This window comes from Cervus elaphus, chromosome 14, assembly GCF_910594005.1.
Source record: "Cervus elaphus chromosome 14, mCerEla1.1, whole genome shotgun sequence".
Taxonomy (NCBI): Eukaryota; Metazoa; Chordata; class Mammalia; order Artiodactyla; family Cervidae; genus Cervus; species Cervus elaphus.
Window position 1 is genome coordinate 52,402,747 of NC_057828.1, and position 13,183 is coordinate 52,415,929.

Here is a 13,183-nt window from a genome sequence, read left to right on the forward strand (position 1 = left end):
CTCAGATCCAAGGACCCCCACCTCCCTGCATCCAAAAGGAACGAGCTCATCCCCAGCCTCTCCTGATGGTTAAGTCAGGTCCCCAACCTGACCACCTGCTTCCTTCATGGAATGGGGAAAGGGACACCCAGAGCCCTCTGGTCCTGGCCAGCAGTCACCTCTGGGCCAGGGTGGACTGGCCACTGAAGCCCCAGCTGCCATCTCCCATTCTAAAGGCCCTCCTGACCATCACCCTCCGTCCAGCATCCACTGCCCTCCCACACCTATGGTCGTCGACGCCCTCCTTCTCCCCCATGAACACCCTATCCCACCCATGAGTACTCCCAGCAGGGCTCCCTGCCTCCTCTCTACCCAGCACGCCCCAAGGAGCTCCAGACATCACTCTTGGCCCTGGTATGCCCCACCCCCCACCCCCGACTCAGCCTTGGGGCCCAGAGCCCGCTCCCTCCCCCAGGTTCCTGATCTCTCCCAGCGACATGGCCAGCAGCAATGGTGGGGCAGCCCCCTTGGGCAGGAGTCCAGGGCCCTTCAGACCTGATGTGCCCCATACTAGCTCTTCCTGCTCCACGGAGAACACCACAACCTTCTGTTGTCAAGGCCCAAACCGTCAGCATCTGACTGTTCTCTGGCTCTGTGAGTCACATCCCCACCCTGCCCCCAATGATCCTACGGGTGCTCAAGGTGCATCTGCAGCACGACCCATCTCACCACGGCGCCCCTCCCCAACACAAGGGGCTGTCGGGCCACGTCATGACCAGGACCGCAGGCCCAACCAGAGCTGGTCCTCACCGCTCACTGCCCTGACCCCCACAGCCCCCCGCTCCCTGCAGCCCTTCAGCTGAGCCAGGTATGCTCTGCCTCATGGCCTCTGCATGTGCCCTTCACCTGCTTGGTGGGTGAGGAATCTGCCTACAATGCAGGAGACCCCGGTTCCATCCCTGGGTCGGGAAGATCCTCTGGAGAAGGAAATGGCAACCCACTCCAGTATTTTTGCCTGGAGAATCCCATGGACAGAAGAGCCTGGCAGGCTACAATGCATGAGGTCACAAAGAGTCAGACACAACTGAGCAACTAACTCTTTTCACCTGCTCACAAGACCTTCCTAGGTCACCTGCTCCAAAGCCTCACCCCACATCCAGCAACACTGCCCACCCCCCTGCCCATGCCACCACCTCTCTCCTCCCCTACACGTGTTACGGGCCAGCATGCCATGCATCTCACACAGGAATCTCCTGAAGGCCAGGCACTTCTTCAGTTCTGTTCACCAGCACAGCTTGACACCTGGTGAAGTGTGCGGCCTACAGGAGGTGCCCAGAAGGTACTTGTAACCAATGGGTGGACGTGGAGCGCCCAGCTGGTGCAGCAGCCACTCTGAGACGTGTCCAGAGGCACTGGAGACAAACAGGCAGAGGAGGTGTGCAGGACGGGGCAGGAGGCAGACGACAGCTGGAAGAACGGGCAGAGAGCAGACAGATGGAGTGATGGTGGGTGGGGATGGATGTAATTATGGATGGATGGATGCAAGAGGTAGGTCTGGAGGAGGGTATGGCAACCCACTCCAGTATTCCTGCCTGGAGAATCCCACAGAGGAGCCTGGAGGGCTACAGTAGTCCATGGGGTCGCAAAGAATTGGACATAACTGAAGACTAATACCACACTACGTGGGATAATTATGTTCTCACATGAAAAGCCAGAGGAGTCTGATGACCAGAACCATTCCAGTCATGTCCTTGGACCCATCCCTTCACCATTGCTGCTTGTCTCTTAGTAGGTTCCCACCCAATTCCCCTCAACACACCTGCCTCAACACAGACACAGCTAGCAGTAGGGGCAGCTGGGGTGGAGCTGGTCCCCCTGCAGAACCAGGTGACCTCTGCCTCTGCTGGGCCCCGGCTCCCAGAGCAGGTGGGGCAGCTGGGCACTGAGCCCCCAAAGGGCTAGCTGAGACAACAGAACAGAGAGGAGTGACAGCCAGGGAGGAAAAGGGGGTCCAGGAAAAAGAGGGCTGACCTAGTTCTGAGTCTAAGAAGTGAGGGGGCTGCTGGGCACCTGGAGCAAGCCGCACCTGCTGGCCTCTTTCTGTTCCAGGAGCTCAAGCAGCCACTGACGATGTCAGCCTGGTCCAGCCGGGCCTCGACCTCTGAATATCTGTAATAGAGTAGGAGAGTAATAGGCCATGGTGTCCCAGCAATGAGTCCCCAGAGGGGCCTGTTCTCGGGAAGCTCTGACTCCTGTGTTGTGTCTGGGCCCCAGGGGTCTCTGTCCTGCCCAAAGTGCATGGAGATAGCTAGAGGGGACTGCAGGACAGTCCTCTCCAGAAGGGGGTGCAGGTGAGCTGTGGGGTGAGGGGGGTAGCAGTGTCCACACTTGGCTGCATGAATGTGGGGGCAGATTCCCAGCAGGACCCCAAGTGTGGGGCCAGGAGCCAAAGGGCCACGTGCCCCTGAAAGCCCCCTGAGACCACTTCCTCTGGGCACCACAGTCCACCCGGCCCGCCTGAGACAGCAAATTCTCTGCAGCTCTTCCTTCTCCTCAAGATGAAACCACATTTCTGTCAAAAGGAAAACAATGAAAATGATGTTTCAATTTAGAAAACAAAAACGCTGGAAACAGAAGCAGCTGCTGTCTCCCGCATGCCCCGGTCAGGAGGCATCTTCTGGGGTTGAACTCCAAACCGACATCATGGTTTCCAGTCACCAAGCTCAGGGCTGCAAGCTCAGGGCCGGTCTCATGAGGACACAGGCCTACTCGGACGCAGGGCAGGGGCTCCCCATGTGGGGCCCCTGCAGCTTGGAGCAAAGCTGACTTCCAAATGCAGACCAGTGAAACCTCTATACTTTCCAAAGCCTGAAATCAGGGGCGGCTCGGAGTCTGGGAGGTGGGGAACCCATGACAGTTCTGGTCCCGAGTGAAAGGCACTTCCCCTGCCCCACCCCGTGCCCACCCCCTGGCAGGAGTCCTGGGTGGGGCGTGGGCACCACTCCTGGCCAGTGCACCTGAGTTGATGACCAGCAGGTCTTTTAGGGGCCATGGCCTCAGGAACCCACTGGACTTCGGCTTAAGGTGTGGGGGAGCTGGAGGCTCACAGAGGTACTGCCCCTACCCTGACAAGACCCCCCAATCCTGTGTCCCACAGACAAATCTGTACAAAATCTGAATTCTCAAAAAAAACACCAAAAAAAGAGGGAGAGTCAGCAGCAGCCAGAGGTGCTGGCCTGGCCATCATGTCGGCTGGAGGAGGAGCTGAGTGGGGAGGAGGGTCCTGAGAGGGCGGCGTCCAGCCTGGACCATGAAGAGCCAGAGCATCAGACGGCTGGGCTCCATCGGGCCTGCCTCCCTGGGGGGACTCTGCATCTGCCCCTGGCCTGAAGACCCTGGCGCCACCTTCTCAGAGGAAGCAGGCCTCCTGGGGCCTCCCACAGGCCAGGTGGCCCCCAAGCCACCCACCTCCATGCCAGGGTGAGGGGCAGGCAGACAGAGGTGGTTGTAGAGGTGCCATGAGGCTGCCCCCACGTGCCTCACACCCCAAGGAGGGCACCTTTTCCCCTGGGGCCTCAGTGTCCCCCGTGGGCCCTCCTCCTGCCCTCTGACTTCTGAAAGGGTGGCAACATCGGCTCCAGATGGTCCACTTATGTAATGGACATTTACTGAGTGACAAGCACGAGCCTGAGTCCTGAGTCAGGAACCACCAGAAACACAGAATGTCTTCCTTCCTTGACTGAAGTCTGGAGCCACAGACAAGAGACGCAGAGACAAAGAGATGAGAGAGGTGGGGGTATCTGCCCTCTGTTCAGCCCACTTCCCTGTAGAGCCTTGGCAGGCACGGCCCCTCAGACCATTAGCAGCGGCGTAGCAGTCAGCACAGGACAGAGCCTGGCACAGGCAGCGCCTCCTGGCCTCCCCTCCCACTGGTCCGTGGGTCACCCAGGATGCTGCCGGGGGAGGCCTCCCTTCTCCACATCCTGGGCAGGCCGCCGAGTCTCGGTGCCAGGCAGGTGGCGAGGCCAGCTGTGGAGAACCACCTCCCGCCACCCCAAGCAGAGCTTCCTGGAGGGTGCAGGGGGACCAGCCTACCAGTCTGGCGCCTGTGCAGCACGGCCAGCTCACTGCAGACTCGAGGCACCCTGGGAACCTCGGTCCTCGGAGCATCAGCAGGGGTCTCTGGGCCTGTTTCAGCCAGATCACTGGGGCATACGCCAGCCGCCCAAGGCCTCTTCCTTCCTGCCCCATCCCTGCAGGGCACAGTCAGCCACTGAGAACAACCCGGGGCCTCTCTGATGGAAGAGCCAGGCTGGGTTGGGCACAGGGGACCTTGGGAGATGGGTGGGTGGTGGCTCCAGTAGGCCCTCTCCTCAGGCTGGGAACCCTGAGGTTCGGCCCCTCAGTAGGCCTAGGGAGCGGCCGGGGCAGGCAGCGAGCTAGGCAGTGACCCGCACTGGCCACAGTGGCCCCCGCCCAGGCTCCTCCTGGCGGGAGGCCCGAGGTCTCGAGGCGCAGGCGGGTGCCCACTGCCACGGCCAGGGACGTTCTCTGGCGGAGGCTATAAATAGGACTGTCATCAGTCGGAGGCAGCCTGACCATGCGCCAGATGTACGGTATACTGAGCCAGCAGGCCAGCCCTCCTACCCGTTCTCCTGGTCACTGCCCACAGGGGTGTCACCCCTTTCGTCCTGCTGCCCCCCGCCCCGACACCGGGAGAGGCCCTCCCACAGATGGGGCTGCAGAGCCCAGCAGGGTGGACCGGATGGGAGTCCTGCCTCCAAGGGCAGGCTGGAGGAGCGCTGCCCAGCCCCCAACCCCTCAGTGCTCCCTGGCCCTCCCCCCTGCACAGGTGCCAGCCTGGCCACAGCAGTCATGGGGACCTCTGCACCAGGTCAGGCCAGGCTGGCCCTCCAGGAGTTTCCCATCCTGTGGGCTCATCCGTGGTGAGCTCCTCTTAAGGACACCACTAGAAAAGACGGAGCAGACATAAAGGGTAGCCATCAGGCAGATGCCAGGGTCAGGGCTGGGGTGCACCTGGGCACCACACAAGTGCTGATTAGGCAAGAACCTGCTGGCCAGCGTTGCACTGGAGGGCTGGGGAAGGAGCTGGCCAGCTGTGGTGAGCTGGTGGAGGGCAGGAAGCCAGTGGGGTGGGGGGTCCATGTGTTGGACAGTGCCAGAGAGAGGTAAGCCGTGTGGACTAGGGGGTTACCATCCTGATGACGGAGAGGCTTAGGGACAGAGATAATCAGGCCTAGAGAAAACAGGGAGGGAGTGTAACGCAGGGGAAGGTCAGTAAGGCCTTCTTTGGTCACGTCCTTCAAGGCCCATCCCACCTCCCACCCTGGCTGCTGGGGTGCCCTGGGGTTGCCCCTCCAGAGGAAGCGCTTAGCCGCCTAGCAGTGACTAGGATAAAGTCCGGCCTGGATGAGGGACCTAGATGGAGAACACTGCAGAGAAATGGGGCCAAGGGCCTGTACTGAGTGGGGCAAGGTTTTGGCACAGGGATGCTTTTCCACACCAGTGGGATCGCGCTCCCAGAATTCAAGGGATTTTAAAGGATCGGGTTTTCCTTCGAAACTGGCATACTAGGCAAGCGACCCCCCACAGAAAAACAGCACCCAAGCTGAGCTGAAACCTCTATTCGAATGTGGACCCCCAGGGCGCGCCCCTCCCCGCGCTCGGTCGGGAGCTGCAGTTCCCACCTCCGCCGCCGGGGGCCGCGCCGACACCCCTCCCGACCCCCCCAAACCTAGCTACACTCAGACGCGTGGACACGTCAGCGCCCGTCCGCCCCCGCAAGGAAGACGCTCTGAGAACCGGGGAGCCACCACCCTACCCCTGAGCGAGGGCTCGCTCCAGCGCAACGTGCCCGCGAGGCGCCGCCTCCCCAGAGTACCCCTCTCTCTCCCGCCATCCCAATTCTCCCCCGCGCGCCGGGCGGGAGGTGGTCACTGCGCTCAGGACGCGGTGGGAGGGCGCACTTCCTGCGGCCCGCCCCCTCCTTCCCGAGCGCGCGCCGCCTCCGGGCCCCCGAACCGCGCGCCCAGGCTGCGGAGTGGGGGTTGTCGCGGCCCGCTCGGCCCCCAACGGGGCCTGAACCTGATCCCGCCCCTCGCGGGGGAGGGGATCGATCTCGCGGCGGCGGGGTATCGCGCGGCCCCACCCCCGGTGCCAGCGCAGGCGTGGAGAGGAGGGGCCTGTGCGGAGGCGGGCCGCCCCGTCGTAACCCCTTCGTCGACCCCGCCCCACGGCCGGAAGCGCCCCCGTGCCCACCCCCGTCGGAATCCGAGGCGGACTGAGCCCCGCGCCCCACGCCGGGCAGGGGGAGGGGAAGTGAAACCGGGCAGCGGAGCCTGGGGCCGCGTCGGGGTTTCTGCAGACGCGTCATCGGAAACTGGGGCCGCGGGGCGGGGGCGCGGCAGCCGCGCGGCCCTTCCGGACCCGGCAGCCAGCGTTCCAGGCGCCCCCGCCCTTCCCGGGAAGCCCCTCGGCCGCGGGATGGGGCGCAACACGCGCCCCTCCCCGGCTCTCAACAGCCTCGTTGGATCGCAGAAGGAAGCTTCGCGGAAGGAAGTGGGGGGAATCTGCCTAGTCCCCAACTGGGGCGTGGTCTTCCTGGGGCGGGCCGGGCTCCTGGCACCGCCCACGAGGGGCGCACACCCTCTCGGTGACTCACTCCGGCGGTGACACCCACTCTGCCTGACTCACTGGGCGTCGTGCCCCATACGGACACCCAGTGCTGGGGTGTATCTCGGGTTCACGTTATGTACCCCCATCGGTGCGTTTGCGGGGCGTCTGAAACCCGCGTGACTTGGGAGAGGCCTTCTGGGGTGCCGTGCAGCCTTGGGGTGTGTCCAGCCTCTGCCCAGTAGGGCGTGGCCCCCGTACCCGCCGCCCTAGACTCGGCACCGGGAACCTGGAGTCGCGTGCAAGGGAGGTAGCAGAGGGGCTCAGGTTCACCCCAAAACGGCCTGCAACCATTCCCCACCCCCGGGCCTGCGCACCCTCCCCAGCCCGGCTTCCGGCCAGGCCGGAAGGAGCAGGAATTTGGAATGTTTGGAACCGGAGTTATAATTCTCCCGAGGCTTCTCCGCTCCAGCCCGCCCTCCGCCCAGAGGGGGCGGGGAAAGGGGCGGGGCCTAGTCTGCCTCAGAGGAGGGGGTGGTACTCCAGGGCTGGGGGCAACCCTGGCGTCTGGCCGGGTCGCGATCTCACGGGTTCTGGGGTAAATCCAGGCCGAGGGAGACCCGGGCGCCCCACGGCGCTGCCTTCCGTCCCGGGCTCCGGGCCCACCGCCTCCCTCAGGCCCGAGGGCACAGCAGGGTTGGGGTGCGCCCCGCGTCCAGGCAGGGAGGCCGCACTGGGCGGAGGAGCCCGGACCAGCTGGGCCTCCCGGCGCTGGGCGTGTCTTAGCCGCCGCTGTTTTCCCGCCAGGGAAGCAGCCGTGGGGAAGGTAGACACCCCCGGTGACGGGCCGGTGACACCTGCCTGGCCCGCCGGCTACTGCCCTCTGCACGCAGCAACTCCCCTCCCCGCCGGCCCGGCCTTGGCAGGGAGCCTCCTCCACACACCACCAGAGCCTTTTCTGGGACTGTTTTTTCTTAGAAACAGGAAGTTGGGGTGTGGGCCACACGTCCCGCAGGTCAAGGCCCCGCCGTCGGCAGAGCATGGTGGGGGTTTGGACCCATGGGAATGCGCCACCCTGCCTAACCCCTGCAGCTCTCGGCGATCGGCGCCCGATCGAAGCCAAAGGGTGGACGGTGGGAGAAGAGGGGAGGGGAACAGGAGAAGCGGGGCCTGGCCGCCCCGGCTCTGCAGCCCATGCGGCTGCAGCCCCACCTCTGGGTCACTCAGCCTGTCGTTGCCACCTCCACGAAGGCAACCCCAGGCGTGTGGAGCAGGGGTACTGGTGCTCTCCTTCCGGCCCTGCCACCAGGCCTGTCCTTAAACGTGAGCAAGTAAGTGTGCACACTCACTGGAGCAGTGCACGCAAGGCCTGCCCGCAAGGCCAGGACACCACCAGCTCCAGAAAAGGGGCCGTGCCTGTCCTGGGCCTGAGGACCTGGGTCTCCCATCCAGCCTCTGGGGGCCCAGCCCTGCCTCTTCTCCAGCAGAGCCCCAGGGGTTTCACTGGACAGGGTCCGGGTCTCCACTTCTGCCTTTGTCTGACACCTTGTGTTCAGGGCACCTGTCCTGGCAGTCCCACTGCCAGCCACTCTGGTGGGCGCCCCATGGAGGGATACTGTGGACACAGCCCTGGACGCCCAACCCAGCCCTCCTAGCCACTTCTGCCCACCCGGCCTAGACATGCTCAAGGTCCAGCCAGGGTCAGCAGCTGCCTGCCCCCACCCTCCTGGCCAGAACAGGGAGGTTTGGTTTTGGAGGCTTTCAGGCAGGCCCCCACCCCAGCCCTCGCTGTGGACCTGGGGGCCTCAGGGTGACAGAAGGTGGAGCCTAGGAGGGCTTGTGGGGTGGGCCCTGCCCCGAGTCTGTGCACACTTGATCTCCAGCTGGCAGGGCACCTGGCACCTTCTGACTTGGTGTGAGAGAGCAGAATGGGGGGAGGGAACCTGAGGGGCAGAAGTGGGGACAAGGAGGGGGAGGGCAGGCACCCCGACACTCAGCTGCCAGGGTGTGGGCCCCACGGCCACACCCACAGCCTGCCTGGGTGCCCGGAGAGGGGTGGGGGGACCTGACACCACCCGCCTCCCTAGGGCTGCAAAGCTGCACCATGATGAGGGCTCAGCCAGGTACCTGCTTGCCCTCTCTGCTGAACCCAAGTGGCCCTGGACACACATGTGCAACCGGGCCTTACAGAGAGGGTGACCTCAAAGTCCTTCCGGCACAAGGTGCCTTATCCCTTGAGGGTTCCGGAACAGGCCTCCATGGCAGCAGGAGTGACCCGTGCGAGAGCCTGGGCCAAGCTTCCTGCCAGCAGGGCGCCTGCCAGGCCGGGCACAGAGCAGGAAGACCCGACCCCAGCCCAGCCGGACACCTGACTGGCACAGGATGCTCCAACAAGCCAGGTCCACCTGCCTGCCCACCCCCTGCCACGGGGCCACCTGCTCCAGGGCTGGGAGTCCCGCCCAGCGGCCCCAGCCCTGGCACAGGCCTGGGCACAGATGGCCCCATGTGGGGGGCTGCCTGCAGGGCCGACATCTTCAACCCTTGGGGGCAGGGGCCAGCAGGCACCGAGGTCCCCAGAGTTCTGCCCCCACCCTTCCCAGGGTCGCCCGTCAGCAGGCAGGACAGACACAGGAGGGTGCAGGGTTGCTGTCCCCTGAGCACAGGGGTTTCTGTGGGGAGGACACAGGATTCCCTCCATGCCCTGGTTTCACATCCCGCTGACGGCCACACCGTTTCCTGAGGGCACAGACTGGCCTGGGGGCCAGGCCAGAGGTGCAGACCAGCCCGGCTTTTTTCCTATGGGATTCCACTTCCCTGCAGTGGGTCACCCCCTCCCTGGTGAGCATGGTGTGGGGAGAGGCCTTGGGACGTCGTGAAGCAGCCTGATTTGACCAGGACCTTCTCGTGGCATGTTCCAGCCGTTCTCTCCCTGGCCAACAAGGAGTGACCCTGGGACAAGACTACCAGAGACGAGGGAGCGGGTAGTGGGGGTTAAGAGCAGGCTGGGGTCTGGGGCCAGGTGGGCCAGGGTGGGGGCTGCTGGCCAGAGTTGGGCTGTGCTGGGGGTATGGGTGGGGTGGAACTGGGGGCCACACTGAGGGCCAGGGGTCAGAGGAGGGAGGACAGGCTGTGCCAGCTGTTCCTGTAAAGGGCAAGCGGCTTCCTCTTTCCACACGGCGCGCCTGGCACCCGCCTCCCCAGACAAGGGCCCAGCTCTCGGCCTGCGGTCAGCCCCCTTGACCACAGGACGCTGGGTGGGGGCGGGGGGGCCAAACTGAGGCTCTGGGGCTGGCAGCCTAGGGGAGGGGTGGGGACCCCAGGACAGAGACAGGCAGGCACAGCTGAGAGCCCAGGGGGCTGGGGTGGGGCCCCGTGCTTTCTGTGACTGAGCAGAAGTGAAAGCTGGGGGTGGGGGCCACAGGGCAGGGACAGAAGCTGGGGAGCTGAGTAGGTTCCCAGGAGCACCCCTGCCCCAGGCTCACTTCATGCTAAGCCTCAGGGGAGGGGCCTGGGAACTGGCACCAATGTGGGCAGGGGGCACAGGCCAGTCTAGGGGACGGGACCAGGGGGTCCCTACAGAGGCCCTGGCTGGTGTGGCAGTCCCGAGCCTGGGGACCAGAAGTGGGGGTGGGGGGCTGCCAGGAATCCCCAAGGAGGGGCCCTTCTCTCCCTGAGGCTCTCTGACCCCTTCAGCGAGGGCTCAGGAAGGGGGTTTTGAGGTCAGACAGCCCCCACTCTGTCTTCTCTGGGCTGGGGTGCCCAGGGCCCTTTAGTGCTGACAGGTCACATTCAGAGGTGAAAGGTCACATCCAGAGATGAAGGCCAGAGAAGGTGATGAGCCTGGAGTCCCAGGGACTGTGCTTGGCCCAGCTCCGAGGCCCCCGCGACAGGCTAAGCAGCGCGCTGTCTGTGAAGACCCTGACTGCACACGTGTGCCCATGCACACACACGCACGCGCGTGCACACACACACACACACACACACGGCCCTCCAGCAGGCTCCCCAGCCTCCCTTGGGGACACCTCCTCCCCACCCGCACCTCCCTGTGGTCAAGACCTCAGGTGAGACATGGACCGTCAGAGCGGTGAGCCAGGTGGAACAAGGAGGCCCCCCCGGTGGAGCCAGGAGGCCCCAGGTGCTGGGCACAGATGAGGAAAGGCCCTTGCACCCATCTCTGGGGACAAGCTTAGGCTGCGGAGCACGTGGTATCCGGATGGGGATGAGTGGTGGGGATGGGGCCCTGCAGGGATGGGGGGGTCTGGACATGGACAGTTGCCTCCCCATCACACTGCCCACTCTGCTGGGCTTCGTGCAGGTCTTGAGGAAGGTGTGTGTATTTGGCATCACAAGTGAACAAGGCTTCAGCTGCTCTTGACTTGCATCCACACTTGCAGGGGCGCCCCCGATACCCTCTACAGGCCACAGTGGACGGCTGTCCACTCAGGAGACCTGAGAAGACAGTACTGGGTGGTGCCCTGGATGTCCGGGCATAAGGCAGTGGTCAGGAGGACAGAAGGGCTGCCCAACCAAGTAACGGGGACATGCAGTGTCTAGTCGCCGACCTTTCTCCCCTACCCTCCCACCCTGGGCACATGGGGCCAGGAGTGCCCAGGGGCCGTGCTCACCTCACCTCATGCAGGGCAGTGCCCAAAGGTCCAGCCCTACCGGGACCCTCAGCTCAGTGGGAGTCAGACCCAGGTGACACCTGTGTCTAGGGGGCAGAAGGTGTGGGGGCCCTGGTCATGCCCCATGAGTGGGGTTGGTCTGTCACCCACACCTCGGGGCCCCTGCTTCCCTTCCCCTGACCTGTCCCCAGCCTGACCTTTCAGACCCAAGGTGACGCCCGGCGACCCTGGGCCCCGCTGCCCCCTGCCTGGCCTGGGTGGAGTCCCACCCCTGGGTGGGGTGGAATCTGCTTCCTTGTCCACACCAAAGCCCATCCTGCTTCCCCCCAGGGGCTCCAGGGGAACACCCCTGGGCCCAGCTCTGGGGGGCTTACTAAGGATGGGGGGGGGGAGGTAGGGACCCAGGAGGTCTCCCAGGCTGAGGTCTGTTCCTCCAGGTGACCTGTGAGGCCCTGGGATCTGGGCTGGGAGGCTGGGCCTGGGTGGTGAAAGGCAGCCTAGTGAGGTGAGGTCCAGCATCAAGGGGCAGGGGGTCTGGAGAAACCCCCAGAGAGACACAGGTAGGGGGAGGGGCTCCGCTTATCTTTTAGGGCAGCACATTGGGGTCTGCAGTTCTGAGGCCGCCAGCTCCCTCCCCATTAAGACATGAGACAGCTCTGCAGGGGACTGTAGCAGGCAGATGAGGCGTCCCCAGTGGATGCCCACAGGACAAGGAGGAGACACAGTTTAGCATGACCAAGAGGGAGGGACAGAGGGCCCCAGCCAGGACCCGCCACTTGTCAACCCGGAGTTGGTGGAAACTGAAAGACCCCAGGGTCTGATGGGAAGAGAGGCACCCCCTTACTCTTCCTGGGCTCAGGCCTGGGTGGTGCCCAGGGAGGGGCAGGGCCAACCTTGACCTTGATCGTGCCATGTCATCTGTTTGGGGGAGGGGGGCGTCGAAGGACTGACGGGTACACAGAGAAATAGAGAAATATGCCAAGCTCTTTCTTTTTTCTTTTTAAATCAGGCATTTATAAACAAGAAAGCATACATTAATTACATAAAAATAGTTTTCGAATAGTAGAGTAAGTCGTCATATTGTCATTAGCAGCAGCAAAGGAGAGAAGGGGACGGCGATGCGGACGCTCCTGGCGGGCACCAGGGTGGAGCTGTGGTTTTTTTCCTTAATTGAAAAAAAAAAAAGTGTCGTTTGTGACTCCTGACTTAAAGCAAGAACAAGACAGCCCCCCAAGCCCGCTGAGCAGGCATGAAGGACAGGTGGGGTTGCCCAGGAAGCCGGGTGAGCCGGTGGGCGTGTTCTTCCTCTGTTAGAAATAACCCAGAAAATAGGACAGCTACCGGTAAGGAGAGAGTCCCGGGGGAGGACCCACCATGTACACGTATGATACACGAGTGTATAAGAGGAGAGAGTATTTACACGGTCGCTTTGTACACTGGCGAGTTCTGTACGAAAAGCAGGACACTATGTGAGTGAGTTAGCTGCTCCATAGATATGAATGTTATTGCTGTTGTTTTTTCCCTTCGTTAAAAATCTTCTTTCAGCATAGAAATAATGAGTGATTAAACTGAATGAATACACGGTCATTCTGGTAATGGGTATTACACACGGGGAGAGTCAACAGCCTACGGAGAGATGCCTCTTCTGAAAGAAATGCAACTGCAGCTGCAAGGCGGGAGCCCGGGGACCCTGCCCCCAAGGACAGGGACGAGGACAGAGAGCCCCACGCCGACCTCGCCCACGGCTGCCACTGGCTCTGGCAGGTCATGGGACCCTCACAGTGGGCCTGGGGTGGGGAGGATGAGGCTGCCTGACCCCACGGCTGTACCTCAGCTCTTCCCGATATCAGGGACCAAGCTGGATGGTGGTGGGGCAGACCGAGCCGATGGTCAGATGTGCAGGTGAGCGGAAGGGAGGTGAGGAGACACATTGCCCCCATGCGCAA

The 13,183-nt window shown here is 63.3% G+C and overlaps 1 protein-coding gene across 1 annotated transcript; it reads right to left on the bottom strand.

Annotated features, from left to right (window-relative positions):
- Positions 1-445: 445 nt before the first annotated feature.
- LOC122707438 (translation initiation factor IF-2-like) lies at positions 446-6,761 on the bottom strand. The gene is made up of 4 exons (XM_043922909.1): positions 6,694-6,761; positions 5,822-6,358; positions 4,075-4,232; positions 446-2,148 (listed from the first exon to the last, which is right to left on the bottom strand). Exons 1-4 carry the CDS (start codon positions 6,759-6,761, stop codon positions 2,093-2,095), a joined length of 819 nt encoding a protein of 272 aa, XP_043778844.1. The 3' UTR covers positions 446-2,092.
- Positions 6,762-13,183: the final 6,422 nt, after the last annotated feature.

What these genes read in the sequence shown, in the direction of transcription:
- LOC122707438 (XM_043922909.1), bottom strand. Translation starts at nt 6,761, where the DNA reads ATGGGGGTACATAACGTGAACCCGAGATACACCCCAGCACTGGGTGTC. An exon ending in CGTATGGGGCACGACGCCCA is followed by an intron (nt 6,359 to 6,693) that starts GTGAGTCAGGCA and finishes ACGCGTCTGCAG; the next exon opens with AAACCCCGACGCGGCCCCAG. An exon ending in GAGCGAGCCCTCGCTCAGGG is followed by an intron (nt 4,233 to 5,821) that starts GTAGGGTGGTGG and finishes TGTGCCCTGCAG; the next exon opens with GGATGGGGCAGGAAGGAAGA.